This window comes from Argopecten irradians, chromosome 12 (genome assembly GCF_041381155.1).
Source record: "Argopecten irradians isolate NY chromosome 12, Ai_NY, whole genome shotgun sequence".
NCBI lineage: Eukaryota > Metazoa > Mollusca > Bivalvia > Pectinida > Pectinidae > Argopecten > Argopecten irradians.
The window spans coordinates 29,709,970-29,728,319 of record NC_091145.1 but is presented as its reverse complement, the minus strand read 5'-3'; the positions used below and the strand labels follow the sequence as shown (position 1 = coordinate 29,728,319).

Here is an 18,350-nt window from a genome sequence, read left to right as displayed (position 1 = left end):
AATATTTAAAGTTACAATAAAACATCCATTTGACGAACCACAATAAGCCTAGCTCTACTTATTTATTGTTAGTTTTAGAACAGACGATTTGATTGGATGCTGAATCTGAATATCTATTTATGATATACACGAATTATGTTACTTCTCTGCTTCAGACTACAACTCAACGTAATAAAGTTGATAGTATCAGAAAATCAAATTATATTACGAAAGGCAATTATTATTTCAATAATGAGAAATGACCTTAAAAAGGACAGACTTTTCTAGCCAATGAAAGTTGCTCTTATATTTGTTTAATTTACCCGGTGAAGTGATTCGGAATGTTTCTCGACTTTGCAATGATACACACCATAACGTCTAAGGCATTCCGATGTAACAACGTGAAACAGAAAGTTGAAAAAGGATTGCAGTAACGCAAAAACTCCAAAATGTTGTACTTAGAAGATTATTTAGAAAGTATGTTGGTCTTGATATCCTGAAATACATTAGATAACACCGATATTTCACAGTTTTAAAGTTTAGTTCAATTAAATGCATAGAGTTTGCGTTGTTTGTGTATATGTTGTTAGTGTAGAAATAACACAATATGCACTGTCACGGTCATGAAATAATAATGTTGTGAAAATACCAATCATCATTTATCTATAAACCACTAAATATTGTTGAAATAAAATAAGTCACAAATTTGATATGACATTTTACTTTGTATTATTGGCGAAAAACTGTCTCGGTAATTTGTCCATATGGATATATTTGTTGTATGTATTATTTATAGAACACATGCACAATAGTGTGGATTATTGTTTATTTATTTGGTTTTTTTTTCTATAATCCCAACACACCTTTGTTCTTCGATTTCAGTGTATTTAATTAATAATGTATTACATAAATAAAAAAATAATGAATTGACAAACTGAAAGTTGATTTTATTTCCAGTGATAGAGAATCTTCCTATGGAAATGAGAGAAAAATTAACAGAAATGAGAGAAATGGATCTACAGGTTCAAAGTAAGACACAAATAATTGATGTGAAAAAAATGATAAAACAACTTCCAGTGATCATGATGTGAAAGATTTATTACCTTATTTGACAATTGTGAGCATTTAAGATTGTAAAGATTAAACAATTCGTGACGTAAATCAGAATAATGCCTGAATAGCATGAACATGAGAAAGAACAAACATACATTCTTCAATTATTTTCATCATGATGTATACAAAGGTTTTTTTCAATATTTGCAGATGCCCTAGATAGTTTGGATGAGCGTGTTAAAACATTTTTCAAAAAATGTATTCAATCAAATGTCAAATCTGAATCAAAGGAAGAGGAATTTGAGAAAATTAAACAGGTAAGTTTCAATGTTTGTGACATATGATGGTAAGAAGACAGCTTAGTGATCAATGTTAAATGTACAATAATAGATTTTATTGTGATAGAAAAAAAACTTCCATCTTGTGCTGATTATAAAGTTTGAGAGTTTAATTTTCTTAATGTTTTAGGATTATTATAAATCGCTTGAAGATGCAGATGAAAAAGTACAGTTAGCAAACCACATTCATGATTTGGTAGGTATATATTATGTTTTAAGTAACAAAGATGCCCACGCCACTGGTGGGGTATCTTGAATGTTTTAGTGAAAACTGTGACATGAATAATTAATTAATGTCTGTAAAATTGTTAAAAATAATTTACTTATATTCACAATATAAATATGCAATTAAAAAAATGATATTAATAATAATATGAAAATGTTGTAATAATTATATCTCAATTATTTACAAAATTGTATACATCCAATAATTTCTAATTGTATGTACTATCTTTCAATTTCACATTGTATTAATATTTTCTTTTGAATAGGTTGACAGACATTTGCGTAAATTAGATCAAGAATTATCTAAATTTAAGATGGAATTAGAAGCTGATAATATGGGTATTACTGAAGTCTTAGAAAAGCGTGAGTACTTTAAAACAAAGCTTATGTTATGGGCATTTTTTTTCAGAATAATTTTAAGCGCTTGTATACCAAAGTAAATTTTAAAGTTAACCGTGAAATTTTGCTTTAAATAATTCTGAATGTCATGTTTCCTTGAATGAAATTCTGGTAAATATTTTTAGCTCACCTGGTCCGAAGGACCAAGGTGAGCTTATGCCATACCGTGGCGTCCGTCGTCCGTCGTCCGTCGTCCGTCGTCCGTCGTCCGTCGTCCGTCCGTCCGTCCGTCCGTCAACAATCGACTTCTTCTCCATAACCGCTGGTCGGATTTCAACAAAATTTGACTGGTAGCATCCTTATGGGCTACTAACTGAAAATTGTACAAATGATGGGGCTGACCCCCCAGGGGCCTGAGGGGTGGGGCCAAAAGGGGTCAATTTGGCTATTTCCATATAAACGACTTCTTCTCTGAAACCAAGCATGGGATAGCACCCATAATGCAATGGTAGCATCCTTATAGGGTGGGGATTCAAAATTGTACAAATGATGGGGCTGACCCCCCAGGGGCCTGAGGGGCGGGGCCAAAAGGGGTCAATTTGGCTATTTCCATATAAACGACTTCTTCTCTGAAACCAAGCATGGGATAGCATCCATAATGCAATGGTAGCATCCTTATAGGGTGGGGATTCAAAATTGTACAAATGATGGGGCTGACCCCCCGGGGGCCTGAGGGGCGGGGTCAAATGGGGTCAATTTGGCTATTTCCATATAAACGACTTCTTCTCTGAAACTAAGCATGAGATAGCACTCATAATGCAATGGTAGTATCGTTATAGGGTGGGGATTCAAAATTGTACAAATGATGTGGCTGACCCCCAGGGGGCCTGAGGGGCGGGGTCAAAAGGGGTCAATTTGGCTATTTCCATATAAACGACTTCTTCTCTGAAACCAAGCATGGGATAGCACCCATAATGCAATGGTAGCATCCTTATAGGGTGGGGATTCAAAATTGTACAAATGATGGGGCTGACCCCCCGGGGGCCTGAGGGGCGGGGTCGAAAGTGGCCAATTTGGCTATTTCCATTTAAACGACTTCTTCTCTGAAACTAAGCACGGTATAGCACCCATAATACAATGGTAGTATCCTTATAGTGTGGGGATTCAAAATTGTACAAATGATAGGGCTGACCCCACGGGGGCCTGAGGGGCGGGGTCAAAAGTGGTCAATTTCCATATATATATGACTTTTTCTCTGCAACTTAACATGGGATTACGCTCATAATGCAATGGTTACATCCTTATAGGGTTTGGATTCAAAATTTTGCAAATGATGGGGCTGACCCCCCGGGGGCCTGAAGGGTGGGGTCAAAAGGGGTCAATTTAGCTATTTCCATATAAACGACTTCTTCTCTGCAACTAAGAATGGAAGAGTACTTATAGTGCAATGGTAGCATCCTTATAGGGTTGGGATTTGAAATTGTACAAATGATAGGGCTGACCCCCGGGGCCTTAGACGGCAATAGATGCGAGGTCAAAAGGTCAATTAGGCTACTATTTTCATATAAATTACTTTGTCTCTGAACCTATGTATTGGATAGCATATTTGTATGGTATCAATAGCATCATTGTATGGTTGTGATTCAAAATTAAACTTTGGGAGTCAATTTTGCTTATTTTTCTAATTGTCAGAGTCTTGTGATAATTACTGACAAAAAACCAGGTGAGCGATACAGGCCCTCTGGGCCTCTTGTTTTGTATTAGCTAGGGTTTTGAAAATCATTATCTGAAATTCCCATAATATGGAGAAATTATATATTGCACTTGATTTTATTAATGTTCAATACACTGTACATCAAAAATATATTTATTTGTTTGCAATTTACAGGATCATTAGAATTAGACAAACAACCTTCGATCAACAGCCACAGAGCAGAAAGTAAGTTATCTTTGTCACCGGCTAGCTTGTTTCATCAAGGGTTTCGCAACACAATAAAAGATATGATGCAATGCACTGCGATTCTTAGTTCAGATCGAGGATTACTGTATTTAGATCTTACTGTTCCATACCAAAGTCTGCCATAGATAATCTGTACATAAAGCTTCAGCCATATGTAGCCGTGAAAACCGCTGTTGGAAGATAGACCCCTTTTGACCTTCTTGTTAAGAACTAAGAAGTCTTAAAGATCTGATATTGAGCCTGAAACATGCTGGGAGGCAGGCCTACTAAGTTTGTTCAAATAAATGACCTTGACCTTCATTCAAGGTCAAAGGAATCAAAAAAGCTTACCAGTTAAGTAAAACATGCTGGGATGAAGGGCTGCTATGTTTGATCAAATGAATGACATTGAGCTTCATTCAAGGTCACAGGGGTCAAATAGGCTACAATGATTAATGACTTACTATTTGTTGTATTGTTAGTCAGATGACTGTTAGTGTCTTGTTATGCTTTATTGGAATTGCATTCCATAGGCCAACCATAACTATTTCTACCCAGGAAATACTTTGAAACCAAGAAAGAATGTCCCCACGAACATTTCATGTGATATAGTGCTATTACATTGTAAGCAGGAATTTGATTGCAATCTCTTATTTTATCAACAGAGAGACGACTCCCCCCAACACAAGCTACTGTAACAAACCACACAGAGAAGAGGATCACAACAGAGAAGGTCCTGTCCTCCATAGCACACGAAGCTGCAAGGGAGACAATCGGAGCACGAAGGCAGTCCAACTCAGGGTCCAACTCACCGGCTATGCCTATGTTTAACTCTACACCAGCACCATCACTGACATACAGTCTAGGTAAACAAATTACCTCTTCAATATAAAAAATAAATAAATACCATGTTTGCATCATGACTCTTTCATGAAATATGAAAGCAAAACTGTTGTAAAAAAATTTAATTAGACTTAAGATTTATAATGAATCAACAGTTTTGACAAGAGATATTATTTTGTTTCTTCCAGAGTTCATGGTAGAATATTATTGAAGATATATATATATATATATATATACAGTTGACTTAGTAATCATATTAAACTTGATTATCATAGATGGGTCTGAGTCTCAAATGATCAATTCCAACTAATTTGACTTGTAAATTATGACCTCAATGTTGTAAAGACTACTTTTCTTTGCTCCATGGATGGTCTTTCTATACCTGTTTGTCAGTGTTCCTTGAGTGGTCTTTAAGGTGATTTTCAATAATAGGCTATAATAAAAATAGATGAATAAGAAGGGCAATAATTGAAGCCTTCGGTGTTTGACTCTGTGATACAAATCTGCTTCATTGTATCATCGAAGTTGAAAGATTTGTGAATTTCTTGATATCATGTATAACAGGTCACATGGGAGCTGGTAGCAATGCTGCAATAGCTGCTGCTGCGTCACAGGCCATAGCAGCAACACAACATGTGGTAAGTGGGTTTATGTCGTCTTTACAGCTGAGTTATTTCAGGAGCTTAAGGAAAGAGTTCCCAGGGGAAAAAAGCAACAGTAGCTGCTCTTCTTAGATTTTAACTTAAAATCCAGATTTAAGAGGGATAGTGGGGGTCTGATGGAACACCATGACCACTCATTCACTATAGTAATAGGTGTACAGTATGATTTCTTTACAACATTATCTTTTTCACCCCTGAAAATTTATAATGGACTCTTCCAGCCTTTGTATTAGAAAAACTTAATGTGTTTTTAGGGGTGAATGAGTTAATTCCAAGTCAAGTTACTTACCCCAATTGTTAATACACCTAATACGTTATAGTCAAGGTCTGTAACTCCAATAGCCCCATTGAACAACAAAGTTTTAATTTATAGACTTATATATAGTGATATATACGTTAGGTACCATGCAACCTGTCTCAAGTGTAAAGGTAATGTTTTAACGAAAATGTAAGAAAATGGAGAACATTTGATAATTTTAATGTTCTGCTATCTTAATCATTATGGGGATGCTATTCAACTAAATATCAAGCTACTGCTGTATTAGACCCAATGCCCGGGGTGTTAAAAAAAATTGAAAAAATGAAAAGGTGCTTATAAGACAAATTTATTGCAAATCTAGACAGTTTTGTGTAGTTTTGGTCTTTATTTATGCGTGAACAATTGAAATCGAGGCCTCAAAAAGGGGGAGGGGCGCTTATAGGGACATGGGCGCTTATTGGGTCGAATATTGTATATGCTAAATATATCATATTTTACTATTTAAAACCATCTATTTTAAAGTTCTATCTAAAGCCTATCTTACAAAATTATGGGGATGCTGTTCTAAAAATCAATTTACTAATTGATACGAGTTTTGATCCATTTTCACAGATGCAGCAGGGCAGGAGAACTCCTAGTATGAAGGCTAGTTATGTGGCAATGTCCAGAACTGCTGACCTTGCCAAAGAGCTTTCCATTCCAAAAGAAACAGGCTACAACTCCCAGCCCTCCACCCCCACGTCTAGTCAGGAACCTACACAGAAAGTACCTCGGCAGAAAAAGTAAGCATGGCTGGGTGGTTTTAAGGTCATCTGACCGCCGTGCGTAAACTTTTCATTCAAACAACTTCTTCTCAATAACCGAAAGGCCCAGGGTACTGATATTTGGCCTGTAGCATGCTTGGATGAATGGCTACCAAGTTTGTTCAAATGAATGACCTTGACCTTCATTGAAGGTCACAGAGGTCAAAAAGGCTAAAATCTTTAAACCACTTCTTCTCAAGACCCAGAAGGCCCAGGGTACTGATATTTGGCCTGTAGCATGCTGGGATGAAGTGCTACCAAGTTTGTTCAAGTGAATGACCTTGACTTTCATTTAAGGTCACAGGGGTCAAATAGGCTAAAAATCCTTTAAACAACTTCTTGTGAATAATTAAGAGGCCTAGAGACCTGATATTGGGCCTATAACATGCTTGGATGAAGGGCTATCAAGTTTGTTCAAATGAATGACCTAGATCTTCATTGTAGGTCACAGGGTAGAATAGGCTTAAATTTTTAAACAACTTCTTCTCAAGAACCAAAAGGCCCAGGATACTCATATTGGGCATGTAGCATGCTGTGATGTAGGGCAACCAAGATGGTTCAAATTAATGACCTTTACTTTCATTCAAGTTCACAAGGGTCAAATAGGCTAAATCTTTAAACAACTTCTTTTCAAGAAACAAAAGGCCCAGGATACTCATATTGGGCTTGCAGCATGCTGGGATGAAGGGCTACCAAGTTTGTTCAAATGAATGACCTTGACCTGCAATCAAGGTCACAGGGGTCAAATAGGTTTAAATCTTTAATCGCTTTTTGAGAATGACTAGGAGGCCTAGAGACCTGATATTGGGCCTGTGACATGCTGGAATGAAGGGCTAACAAGTTTGTTCAAATGAATGACCTTGATCTTCATTCAAGATCACAGAGGTCAAATATGCTAAAATCTTTTAACGACTACATTGTATTGTGCTAATAGTCAGATGACTGTTACGGCCCATGGGCCTCTTGTTTAGGTCATCTGACCCGAAGGGTCAGGATTACCTATAGTCGTCATGTTTCGTCCGTCGTCGTCCGCGATCCGCCGTGCGTTAACTTTTCACATTTTGAACTTCTTCTCAAGTTCTACCGGTGCGATTTGGCTGAAACTTGCATGAAATGATCCTGACATAGTCCCGACAAAGTGTTGTTATTTTTTCGGGTTGATGCGAATTCCAAGATGGCCGCCACAGCGGCGATGTTAAAAACACATTTTGAACTTCTTCTCAGGTTCTCTGTGCAATTTGGCTGAAACTTGCATGAAATGATCCTGTCAAAAGTGTTGTTATTTTTCGGGTCGATCCGAAATCCAAGATGGCCACCACAGCCGCCATCTTGAAAACACATTTTGAACTTCCTCTCAAGTTCTACTTGTGCGATTTGACTGAAACTTGCATGAAATGATCATGACATGGTCCCGACAAAGTGTTGTTATTTTTCGGGTTGATACAAAATCCAAGATGGCCGCCACAGCCGCCATCTTGAAAACACATTTTGAACTTCTTCTCAAGTTCTACCGGTGCGATTTGGCTGAAACTTGCATGAAATGATCCTGACATGGTCCCGACAAAGTGTTGTTATTTTTCGGGTTGATCCGAAATTCAAGATGGCTGCCACAGCCGCCATTTTGAAAACACATTTTGAACTTCTTCTCAAGTTCTACCAGTGCGATTTGGCTGAAATTTCATGAAATGATCCTGACATGGTCCCGACAAAGTGTTGTTACATCTCTGGTTGATCCCAAAGCGAAGATGGCTGCCATGACACTATATCTAACTAATTTCCTATATGTAAAGGCCCTTGGGCCTCTTGTTTGAAATAAGATTTGTTGAAAGAAATTGAAAATGATCATGACATGGTCCTGACAAAGTGACACCATATATAATTAATTTCACTATTGCCAAGGTAGTCAGATGACCGTTAAGGCCCTTTGGGCCTCTTGTTTGAAAGAAAAACCTAAAAAGGTCTGAAGTTTTCTTATTAAGAATACTGATATATAGAATCCTGATTATGAATTTCATATAAAAAAATCATTTGTGGTGGAAAAAATACAATTTATGCCAAAAGACATTAATTGTTCGTCAAATTTTGTATGGGACAGACAACTATCTGAAACAATAGTTTTGTCTTTATTTCTATCTGTAAACACATTTTTAACTCCTGCAAATAACATTTGATTTTATCAGCCAATAACAGAAAACTGTTGAAGGTGGTTAATTAATAAAAATATATGTTATAAAAATTATAGTATTAAAGGACATGGAGTATGAATGTTGAATTCAAATTTTGCATCTGTTGACTGATAAAATATCAAGATCACGTAAACTGTGATCCTATTGTTTGCTATGTAGGAACCAATATTGGTTATATTTCATATTTTAAGTCAACAACATCTTTTGACCATATAAATGTCTAAAATCCCAATAACACTAAAATGTGTATCTTTCGTTACACCCTGGAAACATAAAAATTCATGCTGTTACATGTCTATATATTGTTGTTCTTCAGACAAACATCCAAAGCAGCTCAGCTACTACAGCAGCAACAACAGCAACAGCAGCAACAACAAGCTGTTCCCGCTCAACAAACCAACATACCAACCCCGAGTCCCCAACAACAGATACCCCCTATACCCCCACCCTCACGCCCCCAGACCAGTCAGCCAGTTGTCCGAGATGCTGTACCGGCAGCAGAAGAAGTCAGTACAGAGCTACAGATCGTGGATGAGCACGGTACACCGATCGATTGGCAGAACGATCCTAATGAGCCACGCTATTGTCTATGTAACCAAGTGTCCTATGGCGACATGGTTGGCTGTGATAACGATGATGTAAGTTTGTTTTTTCCTCTTCAGATTCACCTTATATTTCATAACTTAAATCTCTTGAGAGTAATTTAGAAACGAGTATGATAGAAATATTAAATAATATACGAAAATGTACAGAAAATTTCAATTAATTAATGACCAATTCAACAAGTCAAACAATGGCAGACAGTACACCAAGCTATCGATAGTTTCAATAGTAAGATATTTTCTGTAATTTAGACTAAAATGAAGTACTCACAGTAGTTTTATACAGAAGCATAATATTGTTGTATTGCAATAGTTGGAATTGCTGGTTATAATCTTCTCTGATGAAAATAAATATCAAAAGCAAAATGTTTGAAAATACTGTGTTAGGGCTACGATTCCCTAAGGAGGTTTGACTTTTGTTTGCAGTGTCCAATAGAATGGTTCCACTATGGATGTGTGGGGCTAACACAGGCTCCTAAGGGTAAATGGTACTGTCCCCAGTGTACTGCAGCCATGAAGAGACGAGGACGTAGATGATAAATGTGTCGTCTTAGACTCACAGCTTGATGGACTTTATAGTTAATGGTGTAAATGTTGTCGAAATCCTGGTTTAGAAAACTTAATACTCTCATTTTAGTTGCCCGAAACAAACAACCAGTAATAGCCTCAGCACTGAAAAGTTTGAGAGATCTGTTTTGTTTTATTTGAAATTCATTTCTTAAAACTAGGAATAGACAGCCATGTTTCAGTTACAGACAGTAGGCATGGCTGGGTCCATAAAACTGCATGTGCCAAAACTAACTCATGTCCGCCTCTGTCCTGACTGATATAGGGTTGTCATTGTGGTTCACTTGCCTTTAACCTTACAACAGGAGAGATTCAGAAGGTTGATTTCATAACTAGCTCCTACAAAAGTATATAACGGTTCATCACATAGACAAAACATAGATATGGTCATTTCATTAACAAGAACAAATTACCTTAGATATGCAAAGAAATTAACAAATACATGTATAGTTATAAATATGCGGAATAAAACTCACTACAAAAATTGCTCACATAATATTGCTGTTACTTTGACTTCTTGGTCATTTTGATGCACTTCAGGTTAGTTTGTATTGAAGTTGAATTGCTTTGTGATGTTTTATACAACATTGAAGTCTATATTGACCATTTTAGATTACAATTTCGAAAGTGAAGATCAGTTAATGAATTACCATAAAATACACTGCTGACCATGGATATTTGCGCAAATTTTTGGTTGTCTCCCCCTGAATTTGATCCACAGGAGACCTGAGTGCTGTTCCAAATGTTTTACTAAATACAAAGCAGAGTCAAGTGGGCCTCCTATGAAAATGTGTGTAAAGGAATTCGCATGTTCTTACTTTAATTTACTAGTCATGATGCTGACATATTCTCTTCCTAGTTTGCTAGTGAAAGACATATGCATTGTAGCCTTGGTAATTAAGAGAAACATTGAAATCATGAATAATAGACCACATTGCTTGAAAAGCTTTTTCCAGTTGAACCTTGTTACCTTGTTGTTATTATTGTCATAGGATATTGTATCAGGATTTCACGGCATGTACCATACAACAATCATGATGTGCATGATGGTTTTTTTTGTAAATTTTGACATAGTGCCAGTATAGCTACAAGCTTACCAGGTATGTGTCACTCAAACTAAGTGATAATCAAAATAAAAAAAAAATTAAAAAAAATATTAAAAAACTGAATAAGTTATTGAATTTGTGTGTTACTGGTTTTATTTGTCAGTGATCGAGCTTACATGCTGTGTTACTGGTTTTATTTGTCAGTGATCGAGCTTACATGCTGTATTTGTGTGTTACTGGTTTTATTTGTCAGTGATCGAGCTTACATGCTGAATAAGTTATTGAATTTGTGTGTTACTGGTTTTATTTGTCAGTGATCGAGCTTACATGCTGTATTTGTGTGTTACTGGTTTTATTTGTCAGTGATCGAGCTTACATGCTGTATTTGTGTGTTACTGGTTTTATTTGTCAGTGATCGAGCTTACATGCTGTGTTTGTGTGTTACTGGTTTTATTTGTCAGTGATCGAGCTTACATGCTGTATTTGTGTGTTACTGGTTTTATTTGTCAGTGATCGAGCTTACATGCTGTGTTTGTGTGTTACTGGTTTTATTTGTCAGTGATCGAGCTTACATGCTGTATTTGTGTGTTACTGGTTTTATTTGTCAGTGATCGAGCTTACATGCTGTGTTTGTGTGTTACTGGTTTTATTTGTCAGTGATCGAGCTTACATGCTGTATTTGTGTGTTACTGGTTTTATTTGTCAGTGATCGAGCTTACATGCTGTATTTGTGTGTTACTGGTTTTATTTGTCAGTGATCGAGCTTACATGCTGTATTTGTGTGTTACTGGTTTTATTTGTCAGTGATCGAGCTTACATGCTGTGTTTGTGTGTTACTGGTTTTATTTGTCAGTGATCGAGCTTACATGCTGTGTTTGTGTGTTACTGTTTTTATTTGTCAGTGATGGAGCTTACATGCTGTATTTGTGTGTTACTGGTTTTATTTGTCAGTGATCGAGCTTACATGCTGTATTTGTGTGTTACTGGTTTTATTTGTCAGTGATCGAGCTTACATGCTGGTTTTGTGTGTTACTGTTTTTATTTGTCAGTGATCGAGCTTACATGCTGTATTTGTGTGTTACTGGTTTTATTTGTCAGTGATCGAGCTTACATGCTGTATTTGTGTGTTACTGGTTTTATTTGTCAGTGATCGAGCTTACATGCTGTATTTGTGTGTTACTGGTTTTATTTGTCAGTGATCGAGCTTACATGCTGTATTTGTGTGTTACTGGTTTTATTTGTCAGTGATCGAGCTTACATGCTGTATTTGTGTGTCACTGGTTTTATTTGTCAGTGATCGAGCTTACATGCTGTATTTGTGTGTCACTGGTTTTATTTGTCAGTGATCGAGCTTACATGCTGTTTTTGTGTGTCACTGGTTTTATTTGTCAGTGATCGAGCTTACATGCTGTATTTGTGTGTCACTGGTTTTATTTGTCAGTGATCGAGCTTACATGCTGTGTTTGTGTGTTACTGGTTTTATTTGTCAGTGATCGAGCTTACATGCTGTATTTGTGTGTTACTGGTTTTATTTGTCAGTGATCGAGCTTACATGCTGTATTTGTGTGTTACTGGTTTTATTTGTCAGTGATCGAGCTTACATGCTGTGTTTGTGTGTTACTGGTTTTATTTGTCAGTGATCGAGCTTACATGCTGTATTTGTGTGTTACTGGTTTTATTTGTCAGTGATCGAGCTTACATGCTGTATTTGTGTGTTACTGGTTTTATTTGTCAGTGATCGAGCTTACATGCTGTGTTTGTGTGTTACTGGTTTTATTTGTCAGTGATCGAGCTTACATGCTGTATTTGTGTGTTACTGGTTTTATTTGTCAGTGATCGAGCTTACATGCTGTATTTGTGTGTTACTGAAAAAGAGTGAGCGCTTAATAGGATCGTCACACCAAATTTGGACTAATCTTTCACAAAACAAATACACAAAGCAAGATAAATGAATTTGCAAAAGAAATTAAATGAAGAACCTGGTACATTGATACCATTTTCATATTTTCAGTGTGCATTTAATTGGAAGAAAGTGAAATTAAGGCCTCATAAAGTAGATAGGATGCTTATTAGGTCAATACAATCGTTATGGGTGATTCAAATTATACAAATGCTGGGTCCTTCGGGTTTAGAAAAATTTGGCTATATTGCTACATGTATAAATGAATTCTAGACAGTTATGAAAGCGAACATTGTTCAGATTTTGTATGTACAGTCTGTAGCATCATTACCATATATGAGTTGGGGATTCAAAATTGTTCAGATAATTGGTTCGACTCCTGAATGGCAGGGTCACTTTGGCCAGACTTCTCAGAACAATATTTATAGATATCATGTACATATAAATAATATTTTTATCAAATTGATATACTTAAAATGAGACAGCATTGCGTTAATTCAATCCATATCTGTCTTGTGTCAGGTTCTAAGCCAGATAAATGTTTGTTTTTGTCATACTGTATATACTGAATTTATTAAGTAGGAATATTATAAGGTAAAACCTCTGGGCTTCTTGTTTGTAAAATAGTTAGTTCACAAAGCCTGTTAGCAGCTCTAAAACTGTAACCTACTGCATATTAATTCCATTATCTGTTAGTTATTTACATCCCTATATCTGATAAAAGGAGTTTGCAATAAGTATTGTTCTGGTATTGTTGTGTTTATTATGTGGTTTAGGCCCATTACATTGTCTGCTCATTAGTCGTAATCCTATCAGACATCACGACACTGCATGTATTATCAACCGGTCAAAGTGAAAGTAGACTTCCACTGTCAACATTAGATCTACGTCAGGCAAACGCTTCAATTTACGACAATTCTGTGCAAATTATAAGCGTTTAGATAACCGAGATTACCCATCAGCTGACTGCACAAATGCAGAGTCGTCATGAAGAGATGCAGACGGCAAAGATAAAATTATCTTGAAAAATGTTTCCATTGTTCGAGTTAGTGCGACTTTTCACTGTAAAAGATGACAGCGACTTCAGAAATTCTCCGACTATTGTTCGCTATGCATACAAGGAAGCAGGCGAAATAAACCTTCTAGCACTTGCCTGCACTAACGGTAAATAATGAAGTTAGGCCTACAGTAGCTTTCATAGGACTCGTTCTACATTATTCTTCTCAAATGTATTTTATTTAAAGCATTTCACTTCATCCTAATTTAATATCAGATCTTCATAATTGCACGAAATAAACTTGAAAGAACATTTTAAGTTGATTTTTATGCCTTCCACATCTAATAATTTAACGTTACACTTATTAGTAAATATAAATTAGAGACCTATATTATTGTCGGTTACGGATGAATGATTACTACCACTGCGTATACCACCTCCTGGTACAGGTGAGGACACCTAACCACTTCCATCCAACTGTCTTGACACTCCCCAGGGGGGCCTGTGATACAGATAAGTCTCTGTCAGACACATAATACAAAATATTACAAGTATTAGTCCCTACCAGGTGTCGTGATCTAATTACCTGTGGTGTATAATTTTGTATATGACCAGGTAAGTCAAAGTCTGAAGCTGTAGTGGCCTACAGTATGTATGATGCCTTTAAAACTGGCAAACACACATATGGCCTATACATTATAATTTTTTCTATATCAAGACTCAATTATATTGTATGCTTTCTTTCAAAACATTTCTCTTATATTTGTTTAGCTTTAAAAATCTGCTTTGTTACGAAGCTACCAAATTCTGCTATAGCATTTTATGTGAAAATTCAATAATCAAGATAAGAACATGTAAATTGCCTTGAGACAAGTAAACCATTTCCACTGGTGGGTAAATAAATTCATACTCCACTAAACCTGCGTATATTTTTTTAGGCATTTCAAAAAAAATATTGCCAAATTTATTAGGCAAAAAAGTCTAATAATAAAGGCAGGTTTAGCAGACTAATGAATTCATATCATAATTTGTCATAAATCTCTTTTATTTTTGAGTGATTAGTTAAAATGATCACAAAAACAAAGTAATAATACTTATTGGTCAGAAGATAATTCTGTATAATGTGTTATTTTCAAGGGCGCTGATCATAATGATTACACCTAATAATTTTTGACTGTCCCCTTTTGCCATGGAAGCAAATTTTAGATATTAATTATTTTTCTGTGAAAATCAGTTTATAGGGGTTTTGATTGATCTTGAACACCATGACACTCCTTTCAAAATTCTATATTGCAACTGAACTAAATGGAGGCTTGTGATTGACTGTGGTTGATTTGTGCAGTTTCTGTCAAGTAATGTATACATGTACAATTGACATCATGAGGAAAGTCATAGTCTTCTTCAAATAATTTTCTTTCGATTTCTTTTAGAATCTTTCATATATTCAATTCATGGAATTCATGAAAACACATTTTTAATAAATTATTACATAGTAATTTTCATATTATGTTAATAAAATTATAGATATTAGATAATTCATAGGTTTTTTGTACGTCCAAATTCTGTGAGAATTGTCTTATTAACATGATTCTAACCACAGCTGTTGATTAGAATATTCAAGATATAGTGAATCATTACACATATGGTTCACCCACGCATGGTTTTGATTCTCATCATGTAATTCCGCCAACAAGTATGAAACATACCACATGTGAATGTTATTATGACTTTGTTAAACTTTTGTTGTAGGTTATGTCCTCCTTAGGTACAGCAGCGGGAATGGGAAACCCCCATCTACTCACCAGTTACCATGGCCACAGGAGAAACCCATCAGTTCCATGTGTTTTGATCCCACTGTGACCTGGTTACTGGTCCTAGCTGAAGATGCCACCCTGTTCATCGTACCAGCTTTGTCCATCATGGTAAGAAAAATGTTTGTCTAAGTGTTACTTTTGTAAATTAAGAGAAATGAAAGTCTGTGTAAAAAATATTGCAATATTTATTAGAGTAATCTTGCTTTTGTAAAATGTTAAGTTGACACAACATCCTATCAATAGTCCTTCACCTTTTGCCTGTAAGTTTGAAACACAAATAGGTTGGTGGTGTTTTTCAGAGTACTCTGGCTCCCCTACCCAATCCCCTCCCCTGTCCAAAACCTTAAATGACTGTGTTAATGAGATGGTTAACAAAAGATAGCCAAACTTTTATGGAAGTGAAGTTTCTATGGATACAATAGTGATAAAGATGTTTTCTCTGTAGGATCCATCTGCCAAAGTGAATCAACTGTGGAGGGAAGACGATGTAACCATCACTAAGGTTAAGAGACCTAAAGGTATGGAGTCCATTGTTGTTGTTCAAGTCTGCAACATTTTGTTAGCACTGACATTTGGACCATCAATTTTCTGCCATGGTCTCTGATGTACTTCAAAGTTTACACACCATTATCGATGAGAGACTTTTGTGTTGTATGGAGATACTTTGAACAGCCGCAGCTATTCTACTTTAAGACACAAATTATACATATCTTAACTTACCCATAAAAGACTCAGTTGTTTAGAGATTTTTTGAGAAGCCTTTAAATAGAAGATTTTATGTGTAGCGTTTGAAGCCCTTTGGACCTAGTGTTGTTCATTCTCATCTACATGAGTTACTTCCCTTCATTTACCACTCTATCAATACTGACAGAGTGTAAACGAAGGGAAGTAATTCTGGTAGATCAGATTGAGTGGTGCTATCTGACCAGCATTCAAAATGAATGCCTGTCCGTCTGCCCATGACTGGCAAGTTTATAGTCGGCCAGACAATTTTTTCCATGTCGCTGGTCTTTTGACTGACAACTTTTTGGTCCAGATATGATATACAAAACAAAATTGAAAAATGGTTGAAGATTAAACTCTACAAAATTTTGGTAATATTCTGGTTTTCAATCAACTATGTTGAGAGCGCACAATACTAATCCGGATATGCGGATATACTTCGTTAGTAAAACTATTACTTTGCTAGTAATTACATAAACAAGGATGAATTGTAACTTTGTGAGGACCTGTAACTTTCAGCCAGGAACAGTAAATTTTATTTAGAGTCAGCCTGTCCTTTGGACCAGCAGGAAGTAACCCTTAAAGGAGAACATGTATCTGATTGTTATATTTCACAGGTATTCCTACTGTTGTGTTGTGGTGGCACACACTGGACGATCAACAGGTCGCTATCATAGGCACAAAGGTAAGTTGATTACTCAAGTATTGAGCTTTATCCAGCTAACATAATCAAACATAATCTATATTATTAAAATAAGCAATATAAATATCAACATGAAAAGTGCAAACTAGATTAATCCTTTAGCATTTTACTGTAGGCAGTAGTCATGCACTATCACAAGGCAACAGCTATAAGATAAATAGCTGACTTCAAAAAACAAAGTCACCAGACACAGGTTGATAGAACCAAGTCATTTTATGACACAGGTTGATAGAACCAAGTCATTTTATGATTCCAGTCATATTGATTATTTTTTCAGATTGGAGAAATTATCTTTGTGGATCTGCTGACAAGGAAGACTTTAAACGAAATCAAATTTGACTGTAAGATCATGCAGATAGACATAGTGGAGGACGACCAGCAGATGATGACTAACCTCCTGGTCAGTGTAGTATTGTAGTACATAACTAACCACCTGGTCAGTGTAGTATTGTAGTATACATGACTAACCTCCTGGTCAGTGTAGTATTGTAGTACATGACTAACCTCCTGGTCAGTGTAGTATGTAGTACATAACTAACCACCTGGTCAGTGTAGTATTGTAGTACATGACTAACCTCCTGGTCAGTGTAGTATTGTAGTACATGACTAACCTCCTGGTCAGTGTAGTATTGTAGTACATGACTAACCTCCTGGTCAGTGTAGTATTGTAGTACATGACTAACCTCCTGGTCAGTGTAGTATTGTAGTACATGACTAACCACCTGGTCAGTGTAGTATCGTAGTACATGACTAACCACCTGGTCAGTGTAGTATTGTAGTACATGACTAACCTCCTGGTCAGTGTAGTATTGTAGTACATAACTAACCTCCTGGTCAGTGTAGTATTGTAGTACATGACTACCGTATTTTCCGGACAATAAACCGCACCTGTGTATTAGCCGCATAGGCCTTTTTTACGTTTTTTTCAGGTTTTGTACACGTATAAGCCGCAATGTTATATAAGCCGCACCCAAAAGCTACCGTACATGAAAATCATCAACAATGATCTTACGTATATATGATCGACTATGTATCGATAGATTGATCTCTAGTGAAGTATGGTAGTGATACCAATTTATTGCAATACTAAGAATTAAAAATGTCTGCAAAACCACTAAAAGTATATAATATATTCTGTTGTGAATTAATGATGTAGAAAAATAAATACCTTGATAATAAAAGATTTTGTTGTTGTTACTCGCCATCCACGGTAGGCCTACTTCGTAAACAAACATGGCGGCCATTTGAACCCACGCTAACTCTCTCTCATATTTCAGTACGTCGATTAACTTACTTTCTTCACTATACATAGGAGTGTTTTATAATCACATTTCGATATTAATTGTATATTAAATATGTCATTATGTACAGG

General features: G+C 36.1%; 2 protein-coding genes across 2 annotated transcripts in view; both read left to right on the top strand.

The window, feature by feature from the left end:
- The first annotated feature begins 312 nt into the window (after positions 1-312).
- LOC138336888 (inhibitor of growth protein 3-like) lies at positions 313-10,976 on the top strand. Its single transcript, XM_069286505.1, has 11 exons — positions 313-456; positions 937-1,008; positions 1,243-1,349; positions 1,501-1,566; positions 1,862-1,958; positions 3,823-3,873; positions 4,539-4,739; positions 5,281-5,354; positions 6,250-6,419; positions 8,943-9,264; positions 9,655-10,976. The coding sequence occupies exons 1-11, from the start codon at positions 429-431 to the stop codon at positions 9,763-9,765; spliced, it is 1,299 nt and encodes a 432-aa protein (XP_069142606.1). The 5' UTR covers positions 313-428; the 3' UTR covers positions 9,766-10,976.
- A 1,590-nt stretch (positions 10,977-12,566) lies between these two features.
- Positions 12,567-18,350, top strand: part of LOC138336887 (uncharacterized) — a 34,217-nt gene continuing 28,433 nt past the window's right edge. The window contains exons 1-5 of the mRNA XM_069286503.1: positions 12,567-13,905; positions 15,488-15,660; positions 15,998-16,070; positions 16,893-16,960; positions 17,256-17,378. Of these exons, the coding sequence (XP_069142604.1) occupies positions 13,770-13,905; positions 15,488-15,660; positions 15,998-16,070; positions 16,893-16,960; positions 17,256-17,378 (573 nt within the window). The 5' untranslated portion in view covers positions 12,567-13,769. The remainder of the gene's footprint in view (positions 13,906-15,487; positions 15,661-15,997; positions 16,071-16,892; positions 16,961-17,255; positions 17,379-18,350) is intronic.